Genomic DNA, 23,952 nt, shown 5'->3' on the forward strand with positions numbered 1-23,952 from the left:
AGGCATTGATTCGCTGTCCCATACCTTGAGCACAAGTTGATGAACCACTTGGTGTAACTGGTCGCCTCCATATTTAACCAATTCGGCTGTAATTCCATCGGCTCCTGCGACTTATGATTTTTTAGCCGATGAATTGCACGGACTGTTTCTCCTAAAACTTGGTGGTGGCAGTATTTGTCCGTCGTCTTCAGTTGGCGGGACCTCCAACTCGCCGATGTTCTGGTTGTTCAGTAGCTCATCAAAGTACTCAACCCATCGCTCTAATATGCCCATTCTGTCGGAAATCAGATTCCCTCTTTGTCTCGGCAGGATGAGCATCGAGGTGTATAAGACTTCATCCTGCTGACTTGTTGGTAAAACTTCCGCGCCTGGTGCGGTTGCTCCCTGTACTTTTCTAGTTCACAGACTTGTTGGTTCTCCCAGGCTTCCTTTTTCCGTCTGTGAAGGTCGCTTCTCCGCTCGACGGAGTTCGTGATAAGTCTCTGCGCGTGCCCGCGTTCTTTGAGAATGCAACATTACTCGGTATGCGGCATTCTTCCGTTTCCGTTGCTAGCTTACATTCATCGTCAAACCAGCCGTTCCGACTCCTTTTGGCGGCTGGGGCCAAGTATATTTGTGGCCGTATCCATGATAACGTTCTTCAGGTGGTTGTGAAGATCATTAGTTGATGCTTCATCTCCAGGTCCTCTGTTGACTGGCGGTTATTGCGGCATCCCATTTACCTCTTATAGGTGTCGCGGGAGGGTTGTGTTGTGGATGGCTTCAGTGTTCACTCTCACCTGATTGTCAGAGGGGATTCTAGGTGGTATTGTTATTCGAGCTCGGAGCACCATGCCAACGAGGTAGTGATCCGAGTCTATATTGGCCCCCCTATATGTTCTGACATTCATCAAGGCTGAGAGGTGGCGGCGTTCGATCAACACGTGGTCAATTTGGTTGAAAGTGGTCCTGTCTGGAGAGGCCCACGTATGTTTGTGGACCGCTTTCCGCGCAAACCAGGTACTTCCAACAACCATTTCGGTGACCCTGCTAATTGAATAGTCCGCAGTCCGTTATCATTTGTTTTTTCGTGTAAGCTATGGGAGCCAACGTATCGCCTGAATACGGGCTCCTTCCCTACTTGGCTGTTAAAAATCCCCAATTATGATTTTGATATCATATCTGGGACAGGCTTCGAGGGCTCTTTCTACTGCCTCGTAGAAGGTATCCTTCTCCGACTCTGCAGTCTCCTCTGTAGGGGCGTGAACGTTTATGAGGCTTATATTTCTAAACTTGCCTCGCAAGCGCAGAGTGCATAGCCGTTCGCTTATACTTTCAAAGCCGATAACAGCAGGTTTCATTTTTGGCTGACTAAGAAACCTACTCCGAGCACATGGTTTACTGGATGGCCGCTATAATATATGGTGTAGTGGCTCTTCTCCAGGAAACCGGTCCCTATCCATCGCATCTCTTGCAACGCTGTTACATCAGCCCTATATTGGGACAGGGTATCGGCTAGCTGCTTATCAGCTTCATCTCTGTACAGGGAGCGCACGTTCCATGAGAAAATGCGCAAATCGTTGTTCCTTTGTCGTTGCCGGGTCCGTCGTTTTAACATCCGTCCTATCCGAGGCTCCTGTTGTGGCTTCGTAACAGGTTGTTTTCCGTGTAGGGTTGTCAGCCCTACCCAACCCCCAACCTGGAGGACCAGTTGGTACAATTTGTCCCGTTTTTAGGCGCGGGAGACTCGCCTTCATCCTTCTCCGTCTGCAGCTTTTCGTTAAGAAAGAGCTCCCAGCGGTCACCCACGTGGAGGTGGAGATAGGGTTTGGTAGTAGAGCTGTTGGTGTTGGTTCAGCAGGCATTTCCCAGGTTTATGCTCCATCGTGGGTACCAATCCACGTTTCGCCCCGGGACCTATACTACCCTTGACCCTTTGACCACCGGTCTAGGCCTGCCTTAATCAGGAACTCCAGACATCCCGGTTTTGCGCCGAGGTCCACCAGTTCGATATCCCTAACAGCTGTTCGGCGTCCTGACCTAGACCATCGCTCCATCTCAAGCAGGATCTGGATCGTCTTCTTTTTCTACCATAGATATTGCCCTTACAACTTATAACTAAAAGCTGTCACCATCACTCCCTCTCAGCAGGGTGTGCCTCGTTTTCTTTTCTACCATAGATATTGGCCTTATAGACTTTCCGGGCTAGACCATCCTCATCGTACGGATTAAGTGACCCGCCCACCGTAAACTATTTAGCCGGATTTTAAATCTGATCCATTGGTGATTGCTTGGAGTGAAGCCTCTTTGGTATGGCTCAATGATGTTCTGGGCGTATGGGGCTGCCCGGCCTAGCAAGATAGCGAAAAATATCTTATAGATGGTATTTAGCAACGTGATATCTCTATAATTGCTGCACTATGTGATATCTCCCTTTTTTTTATGTGTGAGACAGATAATGCCTCTTTGCCAATCGTCAAACATTTATTGTTGTAATTAAGAACACTATATTTATTTGCAATATAATTGTAATTAAGAACGAATACAGCTTTTTAATTAATTATTCCTTAGGACTCCCAGTCCCAACTAGACATTCTTTAGACTTCACTTTTTTTTACTTCAAATAGGACATTTTTCGTCACCTACATGGCACTCTGCTCTTCACTCCTGTAGCGAGGTCTAACTGAGTGGAAAGCGCCGGTGACGTTATCTGTCCGCTGGTATTCGCAACATTGGAAATAAATTTCGAACGCCGCGAATCCTGCCGCGCCACACATTGATTCGCTGTCCCACACTTTGAACACAAGTTGATGAACCACTTGGTGTAATTGGTTGCCTTCATATTTAACCAATTCTGCTGTAATCCCATCGGCTCCTGGCTACTTATGATTTTTTGGCCGATGATTGCACGGATTGTTTCTCCTATACTTGGTGGTGGCAGTATTTGTCCGTCGTCTTCAATCGACGGGACCTCCAACTCACCGATGTTCTGGTTGTTCAGTAGCTCATCAAAGTACTCAACCCATCGCTCTAATATGCCCATTCTGTCGGGAATCAAATTTCCCTCTTTGTCTCGGCAGGATGAATATCGAGGTGTATAAGGCTTCATCCTGCTGACTTGTTGGTAAAACTTCCGCACCTGGTGTGGTTGCTCCTGTAATTTCGAGTTCACAGACCTGTTGGTTTTGCCAAGCTTCCTTTTTCCGTCTGTGAAGTCGCTTCTCCGCTCGACGGAGTTCGTGATAAGTCTCTGCGTGTGCCCCCCGATCTTTGAGAATGCAACATTACTCGATATGCGGATTCTTGCGTTCCGTAGCTAGCTTACATTCATCGTCAAACCAGCCATTCCGACTTTTTTGCGGCTGGGACCAAGTATCTTGTGGTTGTATCAATGATAACATTCTTCAGGTGGTTGTGAAGATCATTTGTTGATGCTTCATCTCCAGGATCTCTGTTGACTGCGGTTATTGAGGCATCCATCGTCCTTATAGGTGTTGCGGAGGGTCGTGTTATGAATGGCTTCAGTATTCACTATTACCTGATTGTCAGAGGGGATTGTAGGTGGTGTCGTAATTCGAACTCGGAGCACGATGCAAACGAGATAGTGGTCCGAGTCTATATTGGCCCCCCTATATGTTCTGAAATTCATCAAAGCTGAGAGGTGGCGGCGTTCAATCAGCTCGTGGTCAATTGGTTGAAAGCGGTCCTGTCCGGAGAAACCCACGTATGTTGTGGACCGCTTTCGGCGCAAACCAGGTACTTCCAACAAACATTTCGTGCGATACTGCTAACTAAATAATTCGCAATCCGTTATCATTAGTATCCCCATGTAAACTACGGGAGCCGGCGTATCGCCTAAATACGGACTCCGTCCGTACTTGACTGTTGAAATCTCCAAGTATGATTTTGATATCATATTAGGGACAGGCTTCGAGGGTCCACTCAACTGCCTCGTAGAAGGTATCCCTCTTTAGGTTTCATTTTTTGGCTGACTAAGAAACCTACTCCGAGCACATTGTTTACTAGATGGCCGCTATAATATATAGTGTAGCGGCTCTTCTCCAGGAAGCCGGTCCCTGGCCATCGCATCTCTTGCAACGCTGCTACATCAGCTTTATATTGGGACCGGCTAGCTGCTCATCAGCATTCGGTCTGTACAGAAAGCCCACGTTCCATGAGAAAATGCGCAAATTGTTTATCCGTTGTTGATGCCGGGTTCTTCGTTTTGAAATCCATCCTGTTAGAGGCTCGTTGGGTGGCTTCGTAACATCAGTTTTCCGTGTAGGGTTGTCAGTCCTACCCAACCACCAACCTGGAGGAGCAGTTGATACATTTTGTCCCGTTTTTAGGCGCAGGAGACTCGCCTTCATCCTTCTCCGTCTCCAGTTTCTCATAAAGAAAGCGACCACCACGTGGAGGTGGAGATAGGGTTTGGTAGTAGAGCTGTTGGTGTTGGTTCAGCAGGCGTTTCCCAGATTTATACTCCATTGTGGGTATCAATCCACGTTTCGCCCTGGGACCTATACTACATATGATACCACAAAATGACATGGGCTGCACGGAGGTAAAATTTCAGATGATTTATGCAGGGCTGCATCTTGTTACCGATATTATTGTTCTTGTTATCGGTGATGACTTGTTCGGAGGACGTGGAGGAATTGAATGGACGATGACATCTTTCCTCAAACACTTCGACTACGCGGATGACATCTGTCTGCTATTTCACCGGATATGGACCTTGGATTTGGAGAGGAAAACAAGTGGAGTTGTACTGCATATAAATACCAACAAAACCAAGGTTCTCAGTCTGACGCGTCAGCGCACTCTCTCTATCTGCATTAATTAGCACAGCATCGAAGACGTCGATCAATTTTTATATATGTATATAGCAAATGTGGTTTCAGCGGACAATTATGATAGCCTGTGCTTAATCCCTATATACCCCTACCTGGCTAAGAATGTGAAAAAGGGTGAGGATTTTGGGTTTTAATGTCACAATTTGCAGGTCCTTAGGAATGTGACCAATAATAGTAGTAGCGGTACACTACAGTACACTGTAGGAGGCAATGTGGTCAGCATTGCGCTCGTCCGAGATTATTACCCTGATTTGGCTCAGGTATTCATTAATAGCTGAGTTGACTGGTATCCGACATCTTGTCACGATAACAAATCCCTTTGCCACTAGTGAGATTTGCACCGCGACCTTCCACGACGCCAGCCCAACGCTCTAACCACTCGAGCCAATCGGACAATAATATTGTTTTATCCTGTTGGTGAGTTGCCGAATTAGTGCATGAGAATGGTCCTCCGTTCTTTCGAAAAACTTTTCTAGGCAGCTAAGAACGTATTCTCGAAGTGGCTTAAAGTTGGGTCGCCTAGATACTCCGGTGTTTTTGCTAAGCTTTTTGGTTTTCCAATTCTGAGACAGGTCCGTGCAATGTCTTAGATTTCGGCGTTCGAATATCTCGAATTTGGCCATGAAATTGTTTGATCACGTGTTCTAAATCTATGCTCCATAGCAGATTCGGTTTATTAGAGCCTTGCATAGGACCAGTTTGGCTTTGGTGCTAAGACTTACACTATTTATCTTAACTCTCCAACTTCTCAACCATTCTTGCGACCCTGTTGTGGGGGATGCGAAAAAATACGTGTCATCGTCGAATTGAGTCAGGTGTGCGCCATTATCTAGGGTCGAAATGTCAGCCGTGAAGATATAACAATATAAAAAGTTTGCCCTGAAGTGGATCCTTGTGGTACTGCTGATGTTACCGGTTAAAGATCGCAGAATTCATTCCCCACTCTGAGAAAGAAGTGCTTCTCTTCGAAGAGGCTTATCGCAATTATAATTATCGAAAGTGGGAAATCGTTGTTGATAAGTGTATATGGAAGTCCCTTTGCCCACACGGTATCAGTGGCCTTTTCTGAATCTAAAGCACCTGCTACAGCCAGTTTGTTGTCGACGTTATGTCTTGAGACAACTGTGTCGTGGAGGTAGCGCAGCACGCATTTGAAACGGAGCCCGAAGTGATTATCTGAAATAATGTTGTTGAGATTGCAATGCTGCGCCAGTCTTATTGTTCATGCTTTCTCGAACAGTTTACCAAAATTGGATAAAAGGGCCTAAAATTACTTGGTTCATTGAAGATACCATTTGTCGGGTTGCAATAATTTTCGCTATTTTCTACGTAGATAGAAAGTAGCCATTATTAAAGCAGTTATTGATAACTGCTAGAAGCAATTTCAAGGGAACTCTGGGGCCACAAAATTTGGTATTTCGTTAGGCCCAGTTGATCTGTTACCGTTCAGGTTTTTGGTTAAGCCGTTGAGTTGGTTTGGGTGAAGGGTTCGTTGCAGAGAAGTTTACAAGCTTATTAGAGTGCTCAGAAATTGGTTACTCGGCAGTTGGCGATATAGCCGGATTGAGCTTAGTCTCAAAAGAGTCTTCAAGGGCTCGCACTGTCCCAGTTTTTGCTGTGGACGAAGTTGCAAGATTTATGTTTACCCATTAGTTTGTTAATATGTTGAAACATATTTGGCCCGAGTCTAATAACTGCTAGCTTCCATGTAAATTCTTTGTAGCGGAAATTTTCGTATTTGTGGAAAATCCATTTGAGTTTCCTAAACCAAATTTCCTTCACGTGTAGAATGATATCATGAGAGAGTTATACTGGAACTCATCAACTTTCGTAAGCTTTATGTTTGTGCGTGTGGTAGTATTAACAGTATCTGTAGCGAAGATAACAATTTCATCGATTTCTTTGTCTGATAAATGACGATTAATTGTGAGTTTTTGAATTTGCCTCAGTTGAAGTGGACGAAAGATCTTATGGTGCTCATCACTTGGACGGGAGAGGAAAGCTTAAGTTGAACTGCGATACATGACTGCTGTTACAAGGTATCACTTAAAATTTCAGAAGTAGTCAATGATGGATTGATTACTGGGTCTTGTCGGTGAAGCCATGTCGACATAGACTGGCGAGTAAGGGTGTTGGATCCATTTGAGTAGGGATTCCCCATCTTAATTTACTACCGCGTCGGCACAGGAGGTGTGCCTGAGGTTGAAGTCGCCACCGGAGATGAGATACTTGTATTTTAGCTGAAAATTCCCCAAGACCTTTAAGCCTTGCTCCCTTTTCTGATTAAAATGGCAGCTTCCTTTTCTTCAGCCTTTGTCCCGTTCACAAGTGGGGTCGGCTCGTCGTGGATCGGCTTCGCCATTTGGCTCTATCGAATGCCTGATCTGGGTGCAATCTCGAGGCTTTCAAATCCCCATCCAGCGTGTCAAGCCACCGTTGCTTAAGTCCGCCTTTTGGTCGTTTATCATCGACTTCGATGTTCAGACCAATCTTGGCAAGTGAATTCTCGTTTGCACGAACTGCGTGACCATACCATCGAAGACGCTCTCTCGAAACTTTTCCACGATCGGTGCAATCCCATAACGATCGCGGATATCCTCACTTCGGATGTGATCTAAACGTGTGACGTCACTAGTCCAACGTAGCATCTTCGTCTCCATTTTATGGTCGGCCAACACTCAGAACCATAGAGAGCGACTGGACGGACGACATTGCGGCAAATTTTAGATTTGAGACGTTCGTTGATACGTCGATCACAAAGGACACCAGTTGTGGAACGCCACTTCATCCAGGTTGCGTTAATGCGTGAAGCAATTTCATAACGCAGTTCTCCATTGGCTGATAGCGTTGACCCGAGGTATTTAAATCGCTCAGTTCTGGGCAGATCACTGCCGCTGACAGTGTTTGTGCCTGTTTCATGGGGATCGGTCGTCAAAAATTCAGTTTTGTTTAAATTCAATCTGTTCATCGTGTTGCATGAGGCGATCATTCCATTTTTGAACAAGTTGTTCGAGATCATTTTTGCTATCAGATGCTAGGAAAACATCATCTGCATAAAGCAGTGTGTAGGGCGCTGGACGTTGGATATCCCGTGTTACGGTGTTCATAAGAAGGACAAAGAGGAGTGGTGAGAGGGCACTTCCTTGATGAACACCAACAGAGACACGAAGCGGTTTTGATACACCCGCCATACTTCGAACTTTACTTTTCGGATCGTGGTAGAGCAATTGAACCCAGCGCACGAGTTCTTCTGGCACGAAGTGTTGTCGTAAAGCATACCAGATGAGTTCGTGTCGTACACGGTCAAACGCTTTCTCTAGATCCAGAAAGGCAATGTAAAGAGGGTGATGCTTCTCACGGTGTTTCTCCATGAGTAACCGCGCAGCGTGTATTGCGTCAGTAGTTCCGCAGTTCTTGACAAATCCGGCTTGATTCACGGTTATTTCAACGATTTCGCGAATACGGTTGTCAAGAATGCGTTCAAAAATCTTCATGGTATGGGAAAGTAACCGGATCGGACGGTAATTTGAACATTCTGCTGGGCTACCTTTCTTTTTCCATATTGGAACAGTGGTACTTTCTTGCCAGTCAGATGGTGTTCTTCCTTCCTGAATAACCCGGTTAAAGAATTCACTGAGCCACAGTGTTGGGTCCCAGCTCTTCGCTTTCCAGAGCTCAGATGCGATGTCATCAGGTCCTGTTGCTTTCCCCGATTTCATTTGTTTTATTGCCTCCTCGACTTCAGTTGCGCTGACTGGTGGAACTGCTCCAAATGTCGGCAATGATTGTGGAAGTGGAGGATGAGCAAATTCTTCAGTTGAAATCTGCTCGAAGTATTCTCGCTATCTATCCGTTGCGGCTCGACGGTTGGTAAGCAAAGTACCGTTTTTGTCATTAACACAACAGAAATGTTCGATATCCTGTGTGCGTTCATCACGGCTTTTAGCAAGTCGATAAAGATCTCTCTCGCCATCCCAAGTGTCAAGTTTATCGTAAAGATTTTTGAAATGGTTTGCTCGGGTGACAGCGATCGCTTTCTTTGCTTCCCGGTTGGCATTCTTATAAATTTGCCAATTAGCAGGTGTTTTATCGTCGAGAAATTTGTGGTAGAGGCGTTTCTTTTCACGGACCTTCATTTCAACATCATCATTCCAAAGCCAAGTATCTCGGTTGATGTACCGCTTACCCGGCTTGGTGACCCCGAGGGTTGCAGAGGCCGCTTTGTGGATCGTGTCTTTCATTTGGTTCCATGATTCTTCCACATTCGTAATGGTTGGCAATCGTATGAGTGAGACCGTTTCTTCTTTCTTCTCACCAAATCGCCAGTATTTAATGCGCGGCGGGCCAGTGCGTTCCTCACGCTGTTTTATCGGTGGCTTAATTCGCAGGACGGCAATCAACCGCCGATGTTGAGGTGCGATGGTCTCATAGGGAACGACTTTGCAATCAGTGGCAGTGGTAAAATGTTGGCGTCTTATGAGAATATAGTCGATTTGCGTTTTATTGTTCCCACTATAAAATGTGGGAAGATGAGACAATCGTTTGATGAACCATGTATTCATAAGTACAAGGTCATGGGTGTCCGCAAAATCGATTATACGCTCGTCACCTTCATTGCGCGCTCCGAACCCCTTTCCCCCATGGCACCTGTTACCGTCTGCCTTTTCACCCACATGACCATTAAGGTCCCCGGCAATGATTATGTAATCGTCAGCAGGCACGTGACAAGTCTTTTCATCGATAAGTTGCCAGAAGGCATCTTTCTCGGCATCAGGTCGACCTGTCTGTGGTGCATACGCTGTGAAGAAGTGAATAGTGCGATCAGCTGATATAATGGTGAGCTTCATTAGCCGATCATCAAATCGTTCGACTTCTTTAATGGCATCACGGAAAACCCTCTGAGATGGCAATGCCAACACCATATTGAGTGTGTGGGTTACCAAAATAGAGAAGTTTGTAGCCATTTTTACCGCGTTCGCGTTCAATGTCGCAGCTTTTGGCACCAGACCATCGGGTTTCTTGCAGAGCGCAGATGTCAATGCGTTAGGGTACCAACATTTAGCGTGCAGACACGTATTTGTTTTGTTCGTTGTGTGCGGACTAACTTGCTTACGTCCTGACGCCGTCCATGCGTCAAGAACCCTTGCCCATTTCTCGACAGGACCGCGGCCCGTCCTGCCGCGTCGACTGAGGTGGACGCCCTAGCATTTCTCCGAGGCTTGAGACTCAATCCGATCATCATGTTTGTAACGACATTCTATGCATTTTCTTGGTCGACCTGTCGCGGGGCCTGTCACCAAGAGAGATCAGGTAGGATTTGGCATAGTAGAATAACTCCAACTATACTCTATTTATCTCTTTCGCTGATCTCAGCATTTTATTTTATTTTACTGAGGATAGTACAGAGTACGTTGCCTCAAACCCTCCTCCTTTACCTGGGCTTGGGACCAGCATACTATGTTAATAGCATGGCGGAGTTTCTGATTAAAATGGCAGCGCCAGTATTATTTTCTTTCCAGATAATATTTGATTAAAGTTTCCGAAACGCAGTAGATTTCTATCAACCCTTGCGCAGTGCCACGTTGGGCGTGTGATATCAGGAACGCAGAGTTAAAGGTTAGAATATTTAACTCCATGCATTCACTACAAATTTGATAGCAGCGAATTGAAGATGTTCATTGGTGTAGGTCGGCGCGAGGATTTGAACCAATTCGCAGAATACGTTTGGTGGAGAGTTGGGAGCAGGCCACCACTCTTAGTAGAGTGTTCTGGCAGCTCTGGAGATGATACGACAGGGATTGTGAAGCTTTTTGGCAGTTGCGTCAACGTTTGCTCGACTGGATTTCGGGGATAAACCCTAGGCCCTTTTATAGCTTGCTGAATATTCCCGAAAGGTACGCTAATACTTAGCTAGAAAACTACTTTGATGCGGAATTCTCTTACCGACACTCAAGTCATATGTTATCATGTATTCTATTCTAACTAAATATTCGTCCTACTGTTACACACTTTTGTGACTTGGCTAATTGTCATTATTATGATTTCCATCGCAGTATTATCGAGAAGTAAGTTATATATGAAAATCGTAAAGGAAATATGGGATCTTCGTAAACGTCGTTCACCGTGTTTAACATATGTAAAATTTTATAACCAGACACTAGTTTTTGTCCCTTCTCAAGCTATGTACATATTTGGGTTTTGTCCCAACGTGATATTTATCGTGCAAATAAGAGACCATAAATATCTCTCCCTCATTGAACGATTCAACCGAGTCGAATAACAACAGAACATTTCGACCGCTATCCATAAGGACATCGCTTTGCTTCCGCAAAAGGTTCCGGACATTGCGGCAATAGAATCTTGAATTATTCTCCCCCATATACTTGTTTATATACATACACTTTCATTTCAAACTTGTCAAATCACCTTAAGGTATACCCTGCAAATGATAACAGCTTCATGAATAATTAATGGGACCAGAATTACTTGTATCGGACATCTCTCCTTGCCTAACTGTTGCACATTCCCACAACATTCGTATATAATAATGGTTCCAACTTTCTGGTTTCAGGGAGAAGGTCCAGCTACTATTATTCAACAAAACAGAACAGGACATATGGTGCCGGAAAATACTGGAGAAAACCGCAGAGAAGGATGCCAGGTAAATAGTTCCATTTATTATGTAATAATCGATTTTCAGATAGCATGTGGGTGTTCGAAACATGAAATGAAGGGAATAGTTTTAATGTTCCCTGCGAGTCGAAGAATTTGGTCAAGAATTTTTATTATGAGGATGGTTCGATGAATAATTCAGTTGGCATTCTTGGCGACTGGTGCTCCAACCGTTTTTAACTATGAATGGCAAATCTGTCATTCTGGCTTTGAAGGAAAATGAAAAATGCGTAGATTGGAAGTTTTGAGATAGGATGCAAGTTTCCCAAAGCAAAATTGCGTGGAATTGTCAAAGAAAAATTGCTATACGAGTCAGTGTGAGTTATAGGAAAAATAATGGAGAAGCGACTCCAAAAAAGCAAATGCTAGGAAAATGATAATATTGGTTTTATAGGGAAGGAAGGGAGTTTTTTATTTAAGACCACCTCAAAAAAGGGAGATTATCATTGCCGAATTCCCTACACTTGCGGCAATGATCTCGAAGAAATGTCTCGAAAGAATTAGTTTATTATATGTACATGAACAGAACACCCAAATTAAATAACAGCGAAGTAACGCACTTCTGCTGGGTTGATAACTAGATGATCTGGTCATCGATTCATTAAAGTTTTCTATAATGAATCACTATCCACCCATAGGCAACCCATCACAAGTGCATCTCAATCGCTATAGTTACAAACACCAAAATAGGTTGCCATTTACCCCTAAATGGGGCATAGGACGTAAAGCACACCTATGCGCCATCGTTTACAGTTCGCCAAAATATGTTTCAGTTCTCCCTAGGACTTCCCAATATGCTTGTCCTATTCCTCCATTGTTCAACATCAAATGTTCCTGTTCCTTTTGTTCGGGCTCTCTTGTGATAGTGGATTTTACTACATGACGTCGCTAGAAATGGACGTCAACTGCCACTTCCGCTTTCTGACCAAAACGTGTTAAGGTATCTGTTCTTAACGGGTCGCTGAAATAATGTAGCCATCCTAAATATGTGACCTATCCACCGTCACTTTTCCGTTTCGATCAGATCGCGTAAGTGTGACAGCCTTATAATGCGATAGTAGTGGGAGCATATGTCATCAGCGAAGTCAGCATGTTTCAAGAAAGACGAACTGCACCATGAAAACATAATATCACGGACAAGATGCAACTCTGGTGGATTTTGCTTTGGACCTCAAAATCCTTTGAGATTTTACCTCAGCGCGACGTGACTTTTCTCTCGAATACCCGTTCTGCGTAGAGCACGCCAGTTACACGCCCTTTTCACGCTGTCGAAAGTCTTCTCAAAATCGATGAAAAGTAGGTGAAACGAAAATCTAAACTCCAATTACTGCTCCAAAAAAAATCCGCAGGGTCTTGATATGATGATTTCAGACAGATCTAGAACGGAAACTAGCCTGCTCTCTGTCGATCAAGCTTTCGAAATGCTCTTTGATGGGTTGCATAACATTTTTCGGCCATTACGTTTGTGACGACAAGGAGCACGCAAATACCCCTGCAATTGTCACACTTTAAACGGGTGCCCTGCTTTTGAATTCATACCCTTCTTCCACTCTCCGAGGAAGCTCTCGAATTTCCAGCAGATTTTCATAAATTGTAGGTGCGGTGATAAATAGCTCTACAGAGAGACCGCCGAGCCCAGCGGCTTTACTCTGTTTGAGTATATTAATGGCCGAGATGATTTCCCTTCTGTTGTGTGTGAAGTGACTAGCTATTTCATCCACAGAGGCGGAACTTCACCGGATGTGATACGGTTAAGAACCATGGTGCACTATTCCTTCCTTCCTTTGCTCGTCATCGTGGATGAGGAGTCCACCGTTGGCGTCTTTTCCAGGACTAACGGAAGCGTTTGCGACCATTTGTAGATTCTTTCTCATGCAGTATACACTTCTGAAATCATTACGTTATGTAGCATCTTCCGATTCCCTGACCAATAACAAATTCCTCGGTCTCACGGCGCACACTACGTTGAACTTCCCGGGATATCGCACAGTATCGGAGTTCGAGCGCGTCACGCGCACCATAACTAGTAACGGTCAATAGGGCCTTCAGTGCCTTTCATTTATCGCTCCCCTTCTATTGCTCCGCAATCAGAATAATCTTATGATGTCCCTAGGGGACCTTGTCGACGGATTGAATTTCTGATGGAGGCCCAATCATTGATATTCAGGCGGTTTACTCAGTGAATGTACCAACCGATCGGCAAGATAATTCTCACACTCTCGCAGCTGGATCATGTAAGCAGTCGGTGTTGAACTTAAGGTTAGCAACTCTCCAAGCCTGTGGAAAGTGGCGGACGTAAGACGCAATCTCTTGTGAGGCGGATGTCACGCACATCTAGAAGACATTTCCTAAATCGATTACTGATCGCAAAAGTGGTCAATCTGATTGCTCGTACAGCGTCGGTCAGTTGAAACCCGACAGAATTTATGGCAAGCTCTGTGCTGGAAAAATGTACCAGTAATAACGAGGCAGTGGAAACTACCGAAAATCAAAAACTTACCACTATTATCATGACGCCCGTCAAGACCGTGTTTACCTATCACATATCCTAGCAAGGTGTTGTCAGAGTTCACCTTGGTATTCAGATCACTAATCAAGATCAGAATGTCACCTTTAGGAAGCCTCTCCTACACTGCGTGTAATTGCTCGCAGAAAGCATCCTTCTGCATTACATCGGAAGTCTCCGTTGGAGCATAGCACTGTAAAATTAGGTGCTCCTTAACTTAGATCAGAAGCTTGTCAAAAACTATCTGCAAGGTCAAGAGAGCCGACTTTGCGTTAGCCGTCAGAAACAATCCGACACCGAATTCGCGTCTGCTACCATTCGACTTTCCTTTATAAAAGCACATTTCCACGGAGAAATATTCGCCAAAGACCACCATCTTATTTCGCTTGGGAATAGACAAGAATATCCAGCTTACATCGTTGAAATTCTCGCTTAAGTTGGAAAAAGTGAGCATTTTGGAAACCATCGATACCATTGTTGAGGAGCTTCCATGCATTCCCGGAATCAATTATAGTCGGTTTTCGATTTTTTATTCGCCTTATCACAATCGCTCCTTTCAATCACCCGATTTCAGTCAGCGCCCAGTGGCAGCCCCTGATCAACTCGTTCGTCATTATGCTCCCATTTAGTTCTGTTAACACTGTTTGACTGTCGGACCGTACTTCAGACTTCTGCTACCAATGACATATATTATACATATATTTTTTCAGAACGTGAGTTCGCCGAAATGTGCTTCAGCTCTTTACAGGTTTTCCTCCTCGATTCGTCTGTGCCGCTTGTTTCTAAGATTACCAACTCGTTGTCCATAATGGGATAGCAGGTTCCACTGCATGGTTGTCTTCCTAAAATGCTTCAGTGCTTCTTTCGAATTGGTGCTGGGCTAGAACACGCCGATCACACGGCGGACACATGTGTTAACAAAGACTTAGATCTTTCGTATAACAGCAGCGATCACTTTTCATTTGCTGCTTCCATATAAGAACACGGAGGGAACAATTTCAATTTCATGTTAGTGTTCCATTTACTGATTTTACTGTCTATTGTAAATGACGAAGGCGAATCGGGCATTGTTAATACGTCAAGTAACATCGAGTTCAGCGACACTACATAAATAACGCTACCGGGACGAACACATTGATTGACACCTTTGATGTTCTAGTTGGTATTGCCGTCATTCCGACTTTACCTCCCCCTTCGCTAAATGTAAAGCCATTTGGTAAAAAATCACTATCATAATGAATTTCCCTTTGTCGCGGCGTACACTAAGCCTTACCTTCTGTACCGGAACTAAAACAAATCACGTTCTCCCCCCACTCGTCCCCCAACGGTAATAAGAACTTTCAGTTTCTCCCGCTTCCAAGTTCTAACAGTCAGCCAGAACCAGAAAAAAAACCCGTTTGATGGCGCTCGAAAACCCAATTATATTCTCCTGCGAGCTGTTTATGATGTCTGCCTTCCGGTCACCAAGATAGTTTTCCCACTGCCCAATGAAAGCTGGGTTTCAAAAGTGGACCGTATTAAGCTTTGGGGATCAATCAATACCCAAACGACCGTTAAATAATGATTTGGTCCAGACGGATGTCAGCACCTTTCTTCTTTCAAACATCCAGAATGCAACTCCTAATCTACCGATGATCGTGATGCATTCGATCTAATAAGATGTATGTTTCCTGTTAATTGAAAGCCAATTGACCTTATGGCATACTATGTGCTGAAACAGCAGCGAAAGCTACAGAAAACCGCAAACATTACTCCATTGTCTTGTCAGCGTCACCTTCGCATTCATATCATCCTCGTGTCGGCTTTAGGAAGCCTCTCCAGAACTGCATTCAATTAATAATAATAATAATAATCGTTGGCACAACAATCCATATTGGATCAGGGCCTTGAAGTGTGTTAGAGCACTTCATTCAAGACCGTAACGGTACACCACAGTACACTGTGGGAGGTAATGTGGTCAGCATTGCGCTCGCTCGAGATTATTACCCTGATTTGACTCAGGTACTCATTCACAGCTGAGTCGACTGGTGTCCGACATCCAATCACGATAACAAATTCCTCTGCCCCCAGCGAAATTTGAACCGCGACCTTCCGCTACGACAGCCCAGCGCTCTAACCACTTGAGCCATCCGTCTTCGGAAGTCTCCGTTGGTGTGTCGCATTTTACTATTCTTAATCTGGATCAGAATCTCGGAGTTAATATTCTGTCCGATACCGATTCCCTGGACATGGAGGCGCGCCTGGTGGATACCACCGAATTCTTTGCTCGGAGTAGGTTCTATCCAGACGGGACCACATTCAGCCAAATTGACCACGTTTTGATTGAACCCCAACACCTTTCAGCCTTGATGAATGTCAGAAAATATTGGCATATTGGTTCCCGCTGGAATTACGACACCGCCTAGAATCTTCTTTGACAGTCGGGTGATAGTGAACACTGAAGCCATGCACAAGAACTTTGTAACGCCTATAAGGACGAAATGGGTATCACAATAACCGCTGTTAATAGAGGTTCTGGAGGTGAAGCACCGACAAATAGTCTTCACAACCACCTATAAACGTTATCATTAATCATTTGTGGCCAAACATGTTTGGCCCCAGTCGGATAAAAAGTCGCAACGACTGATTCGGCGATAAATGTAAGCTAGTAACGGAACGGAAAAACGCTGCATACCGGGCAATGTCAGACTACGACTTTGAGATCGTTAATAATTTCTTCTATCTAGGGCCGACGAAATCCACGCACGGTTGTCATGTTACGCTTGAAACGCCTCACCAAAGGTTCAAAGCTCTTATTGTTCAAGGCAACAATCTTCCCCCATGTAATCCTCGGACACTTGGGTTCCTAGCAAGAAAAATTGCAAACTCTTGGCTGCATTCGAGAGAAAAAACCTCCGAAGAATATTTAATCCTCTACACATGGATGGACGATTCCGTAGCCTACATAGCAACTCCTTTCTCCTCAAGTTTTATTTCGAAATAATATTTGAACATACATACATAACAACGGAATGTATGAGCGATAACATGACCGTCAGATTGTGGATAAAATCGGGCTCAATAGGTTGCGGTGGCAGGTCACTTAATCCGTATGGGTGAGAATCATCCAGCCTGGAAATCTATGAGAATTAAATAAAAATAAAATATCTATGGCAGAAAGAGAAGAAGAAAGCGTGGCAGACCTGGCCTGAGATGAAGCGATGGCGTAGAAAGAGAAGAAGAAAGCATGGCAGACCTGGCCTGAGATGAAGCGATAGCGTAGGTCAGGACGTGAGACACTTTTAGGGATACCGAAGTGGTGGACCTCGACGCAAATCCCTCATGTCTAAAGTTCCTTACTAAGGCGAGCCTAGATCGGTTACCGGTGATTAGACGATTGATGATTATTGATTCACGCTTACTTCCGGCAAGCGTTCCAGAGGATAACTGTACAGCGCCGCAAATAGAAGAGGACTGCTCCCCAGAAATCCAACATCTTACCCTTGCTTAACCTTAGTATGTCCGGTCTGTACTGCTGATATTCCCGCTGATGTTAGATCTGGATCCCAACACCTGCAAATACTTTTTTTTTCAACGCCATACCCTCTGACATTAGTTCAATCATATGCAAATCTTTAATACATTCACTACGTAATGTACTGGACATTTCAATAAAAGGCAAGGATAAATAATCCCCTGCGGATAATATTTATATTACCATATTTCCCTCGAAAAGTTGCCCAATAGTCCAAAATAGGTGGACTATGTTCATGGAAAGTTCCATGCAGGGATGAAATCCTGCTTCCTCCTCGAGTTTTATTTAGAAATAATATTTGGACGCACATATCTAACCCCGGCATTGTAGTAGCTACAATACACAGTATTATGTATTCCTTCGAAAGATGCCCGGCAGTATAAAGATTTGGCTGCTTCAGTAGTGGTACCCGTTCTTATAGGAAACATTCTGCACTGTGTAGTACATCCCTTGAATTCTCACGTTGATCATCAGGAGAGATGAAAATCGAACTCTGACAATAAGCCATGTTTGCCATGTGCCTTGGAAAGTTGTTGCTTTGATTGTAACTTACACTTCAGCTTTACGCCTGCATAAACAATTATTTTTTATCCTGGTACGAAAATAAAATCAATAAATATCTCCAACAGGCATTGTTCACTAAATTCACTTTCCTTTTGTAATATGTTCAATTCAAATCAAATTCAATTAAACCCTGATCCGTAATAACTTCTAAAAATATCCAGAGAAAAATACTTTTCATAAGTCTGGCACAATTTGAATATCTGAACAGAAAGGGATGCAGACAGGTTACAAACATGAAGAACCTTAAATAATTCTCCCTACTTTATTGTGAACATAAATTGTTTATTTTAAGAAAAGTTGCAGGAAAGCTAGCATCACCGTATTTTTGCCGCACCCACTGCTTTTTTCCACCTTAATGGCTTTCTGACATACAATTTCAATCCTGCAACCCATACGGCTTTTGAGGCTAGTCAAGAATCGACCAGTTTTTCTAGACAGGCCATGTGACATTAATTGAAACATATTATGTCTAGCGAATAGAGCAGAAAAAGCAGCACCTCCCATTTAAACATTCCGAACATCGGCAACATGTGTTGCTCTAGGCTGCCTAAGAAGACCATCTTGGGCTTGCCTTCAATGACCAGCCTGAACGGGTACTTTCCACCGTCAAGGACATTATACGGGCCTTGTACGGTGATTTCAGCGTCCTCCCGTCCTCACCAGGACGTGGGTGCAGACTTCGAGTCCCCTAGGAATGTTAACCACGGGCTGCACGTGACGAAATCGCGGAGGCGGTTTCAATTTGGCAACCGCTTCCCGTAACAGGTACAACAATTCATGTAGAGGACCAGGTCATCGAATAGTCGGTAGTTCTCCCCATACACCAGATCAGCTAAGCTGGCAAACTCTTCGTGGTCGGCTGTACAGAGGCCAAGCAAAACAAAAGGCAAGATCTGCAACTAGGGCAGATGGTCGCATGCCATAATAGCGACTTTCAACGTCCGATGCCAACGTTCCAGCATCCCATTGGACTACGGATGATATGCAGCTGTCCGATGGCGTTTGAAACCAATAAGCGAGCAGATTCGAACTGCATTCCCTGGTTTGTGATCATTATTGGTGAAAAATGTTGACGCGTATAGTGTGGAACCACTTTGTTGATATAGGGAACACACATACTTTCTTTTAACATGCCTAGTAACTTTACACTTCAACCGTGCGATCCCATGGCCCAAAAATTAACGTCCTCGCTCACGAATGGCCACAAATATTTGTTGGCAATTAGCCGGTTCGTTGTCCGAATGCCAGAGTGAACAAGATTTTTTTATCTTATTCGGAGTTTGACTACAGGCTTAAAAAACGACGGCACCTTTTTGGGCCGCAGCGATTACAACTGCTGCTGGGATATTGATCTCTGTGATCCGAAACAAAACGTGAGTGACTTAGTTGCTTTTAACGGGCACGTGTTAAGTGTCCGAAGTAAACTGGCTAATACAGGTTAGGTGCTGAAGTTGGCGAGGGGACGCTTTGTCGGGCTGTTGCGGTAAGGCAGACTTAGAGTCCGTGAATATGGTGAACGGCCTTCAAGGGAAAAACGGAAGTATTTGATATTCGGATATGCGGCTATAGTTCACGATTGTAGGTGCTGGAGTTCCGTTGAGCAGGATTCAGCTTCGAGAAGAAACTTAACGATTGCCAGCTTTGATTCACCATTTGATGAGGAGCAGCACTTACTACGATGTCTGAGGTATCGGCAAACACGGCTGGGGTTGCATCCTATTGAGGAAATGCGCAAAGTTTAGTGTCTAACAGCTGCCGTTTGGTGATCTCAACCGCCTGGATAGCTTTTGGAGACCACACAACCTCCACGGTTCGTTAGTTTCAGGCCCAGACGGGAAAGAGTTAAGGAGGGACTATTGGTGAGCGACTTTGGGCAGAAAATTATAGTAGTAATTTATCATACTCAAAAACCCGCTGACGTCGTTCACCGTTTTTGGAGAAAGAAAACTAAAGATAGCTTGCATCTTGTCTGGATCGGGTGGTACGTCATCAGGGGTGATAAAGTGGCCTAGGAATTTCCATGGCCAATGAAGCATTTAAAAATGCACTAGAGATACGTCAAGTCATCCAAATAGACGAAACGGAAATTTAAATTTCATAGCACAGAGTGGATGAATCTTTGAAAGGTTTGCACCGAACTGCACAGGCCAAAGGTCATCCGTGTGAACTAGAAGAGTCCGAAAGGTATGCAAATTGATGACTTCAGTATATCTTCTTGAGTTACAAATTTGGTTGTGTACCTTGTCGATATGCAAGTTGAAGAAAAGACGACAAATTTGCTAAGTAATGCACAAAGTTTTGGATGAGTGGAATAAGGTACCGGTCCGAAATCGTCTGAGCATTCAGGAGGGCAAGTGGAGTAGTGCTGACAAGCAGCGGTCGGAAGATCTATATATATCCTGCTTAAGGGGTTATGGAAATAAGACTGTAATCGCTCAACAGTTTGGAATTGTCTCTCAAGACTGAAGAGACGTTTTGGGATCTATTAGGAACCAATACAGCATATCCAACAACAATTCAAAGTGACACGGCAAGTCTACGCTTAATATGGGGATACTGACGTCGATTACAGTGAAGCCGCACAAGAAGGTCCTACGCAAGCCAAGACTCACTTCTACATGAATGTAGCCATACGTGTTTATGGGAGTAGAGTTTGCTGCCGCTAATTTTAGCTGATGAGGAAATAATTTGTTAGGCCCAGTGACGGGTAGGACCGAGACTTCCTCGTCCGTGTTCGGTAAAAAATTGCGCCTACTAATGGGGTTCTACATCGTGTTGTTGCGCTTCGGTTAGACATCGGGGCATCCCCTAGCGAACTTAGTTTCTTTGTTGTATTGCACTAAACGTACACGGACTTTTACATTTCATGACTGTCTGTAGATCTGTAGTGGTACCAGCACACGCCGGCGTTCGATGCGGACCGCAACACGCGGCTACCTGACCAACCATTTCATGAGGTGGAATGCATAGCTTTCACGCCCACTGTTAGCACGGCCATTTTGCCCGTGAGGGTTGTCATTTGTTCCCGAGATACTTCTGTGATCATGTGACGCGCGCGTGCACTTCGCAGAAACCACAAAGACTTCAGGAGCTCCGTGCGAGCCTTGTCCTCACTCAGCTGCAGACCACCAGCGACCATTACCCTCTTCTTGTGAAAGCTCGATATTGGCCTGTGTTTTGAAATTTCATTGACGTCTTGCCATTGTGTTGATATGAAACGACTCTCATACAAATTCCAGTTTTCACCACATGCCACTATTTTGTACAGAAAGGGAGGAGTTGTAGGCCATTTTCGGAGAGTGAGAGTAGAGGGCGCCATTGTGGCGTAGCCAACAATAAAATTGTCTTTAATGTGTGACATACAAGGCTAAGTTCGTTGTTCGAAATAATATTAGCGTATCCTGAAGACATATCGCAGATAAGTATTGACGAAGAACAGAGTTACTCCGATATAGCAATATGTACATGTGTTACTCCCGTATAGTAACCCAGAAATAAAATTAGTACAGAACAGTATCAACTTGATCTTAGTGTTGAGATAACTGAATTTCTAGAGTTTAGACAAAAAATCGAAGGTGGATCTAGGTCTGTTAATGTGTTGCGCGACATCTGGTTCAGTGCGACCGTGAATTCAAATTCCTCCGTCTACTTAAGTTATTTAGGATAGCTCTGCCCTCATGATTGGCCAGAGCCAACACCGTTGTAAACATCCCCATTAAGTTCATTGCAATGAGTTGCAAGATAGCCATTGTGTAATTTATTCCTTGCTGTCTCCCTGGCGTGTTAGTTATGACCTTGATGTGTTTGATATCTTTTTTCGGAAAGTCATTCTCTGCGGCAACAATCCATGAAGCGGACTTTCATGGCCGCCCCAAAAGCAGCATTTTTATCTGGAAAAAAATTGTGATTCCGTAGTGTCAGGGCCAGTGATTTTCTACTAAATCCGAATCACATTTTTTTTCACGAATATAGTCATATAGAAGGTCTAGATTAGTACTTCGCGAGGCCGATGGTTGCAGAGGGAAGGAGTGACAAGAAACCCTCCTTAAGTTCAGCAGTTGTTTAGGTTATACTATAGACTATAAAACTACCAAATTTGGTGCAAACTGCACTATTCCTAACAAAATTATAATAGGTCAAACTTTGAAAATAAGAATCACATTAAAGCGAGTTGTGTAATAAACTAAATGCATAAATATTATATATATGTATATGTGGTTGCCATTCACCCCTTGGTGGGGTATAGTGTGTCAGCCACACCTACGCGCCATCGTTCACGGTTACCTGAAATCCCCTTCAACACTCCCCATGACTTCCCGAGACACTCGCACTCATCCTCTACTGTTCTGCGCCAAGTGCCCCTTATGCCCACTCATCGGCAATCTTTACAGAGCGGATTCCACTGCATGGCGTAGCCCGCAATGAAATTGCCACTCTTCTTTAGAATGTAACATACCCACTGCCACTTGCGTCTTCCGATTACAGTGCATATGAGTGGCAGGTCTGTGCGCCGACCAAGTTGTTCTTTTGAAATAGTGTCAGGCCGGCGCACTCCTATAATACGGCATTGATGAAAGCATGGAACTTTTGGGTAACAGTAGAGTTCACTTTCCATGTGCTACTCTAATACAGCAACACGAGCACAGAACAGCCTCAACTTGATGTTGATGTTGAGATAAACGGATCCAGTGCTGTTAATGCATTGGGCAACATCATGTTCGGTGCCACCGTCGGGAGTTACTACGCTTCCTAGATATACAAATTGATCGACGCCTTCGATAGTCTGCCCGTTAATGCAGATAGGGGAGCGCAATGACTCGTCAGACTGAGAATCATTGTTTTGTTGTTCCTTATCTTCGTCCAAACTCTACTTGCCTCTCTTTCTAGATCCAGAGCCATTTGGCCAAGGTCCATGCGCCGGTGAGAAAGCACACAGATGTTATCATCGTAGTCGTGGTGTTTGAGGAAAGGTGTCATGTCCAATGAACTCCTCCACATCCTCCGGACAAGGCAGCATGGAGATTGTCACCGATAACAAGAAGAAATAATATCGGTTTCAGTATGAAACCCGGGCAGACTCCGCGTTGGTCCTCAAAATCTTCCAAGATTTTACTTCGGTGCAGCACGTGACATTTTGTACCATCATGTATCGCTGATGATGTGGTCAATGCAGGAGGATCTCGAGCGGAAACCTGCCTGCGCTCTGTCGATCAAGTTTTCAAGATGTTCCTTGACACGTTCCAGGATTATTTTGGCTATTATCTTTGCGACGTCAGGGAACATGCAGACACCCCTCCAATTGTCACACCCAAAACGGGTCCTCTTCCTTGGGATCTTGACGATCATCCCCTTCTTCCACTCTCTGGAAAAGGTTTCAGATTCCCAAGATTTTCGTACGAGTGGGTGCAGCATGTCTTCAGTAACTGCAGGTGCAGCGATAAATAACTCTGCTGGGATACGGTCAAGCCCAGTAAATTTACTCCATTTGCTTGGAGGGACAGTCCGTTAGCCAGTGTTATGGTGATTGAAGTATTTTTTCCACCTCTTCAGTTGTGCATCATCGTGGATGAGAAGTCGACCGTTGAGATCCTTCATAGGACCATCGAAATATTTCCAACCACATGCAAGCGCTTTTATGATGCGGTATACATTCCAGAAATCATTGCAATCTGCGGCATCTTCCCCTTCCCTGACCAGCGTAATTTACTCTCTCGGGATTTCGCTCGGTATCGGAGTTCGAGCGCGTCACGCCCGCCATCACTCGCAGCGGTCAGTAGAGCCTTCAACCCAGTCCGTTCTTCGATCCGCTTCGCAGTCAGCCATATCTTATGACGTGATTAAGGACGCGGCGATGGCTTGTG

The 23,952-nt window shown here is 44.5% G+C and overlaps 1 protein-coding gene across 1 annotated transcript in view; it reads left to right on the forward strand.

Annotated features, from left to right (window-relative positions):
* LOC119654687 (cytochrome b5 reductase 4) overlaps window positions 1-23,952 on the forward strand; it is a 126,220-nt gene that overhangs the window by 98,898 nt on the left and 3,370 nt on the right. The window contains 1 exon segment of the mRNA XM_038060197.1: window positions 11,407-11,496. Coding sequence (XP_037916125.1) covers window positions 11,407-11,496 — 90 coding nt within the window.

The sequence above is a fragment of the Hermetia illucens genome, chromosome 4 (assembly GCF_905115235.1).
Source record: "Hermetia illucens chromosome 4, iHerIll2.2.curated.20191125, whole genome shotgun sequence".
In the NCBI taxonomy this organism is placed as follows: Eukaryota; Metazoa; Arthropoda; class Insecta; order Diptera; family Stratiomyidae; genus Hermetia; species Hermetia illucens.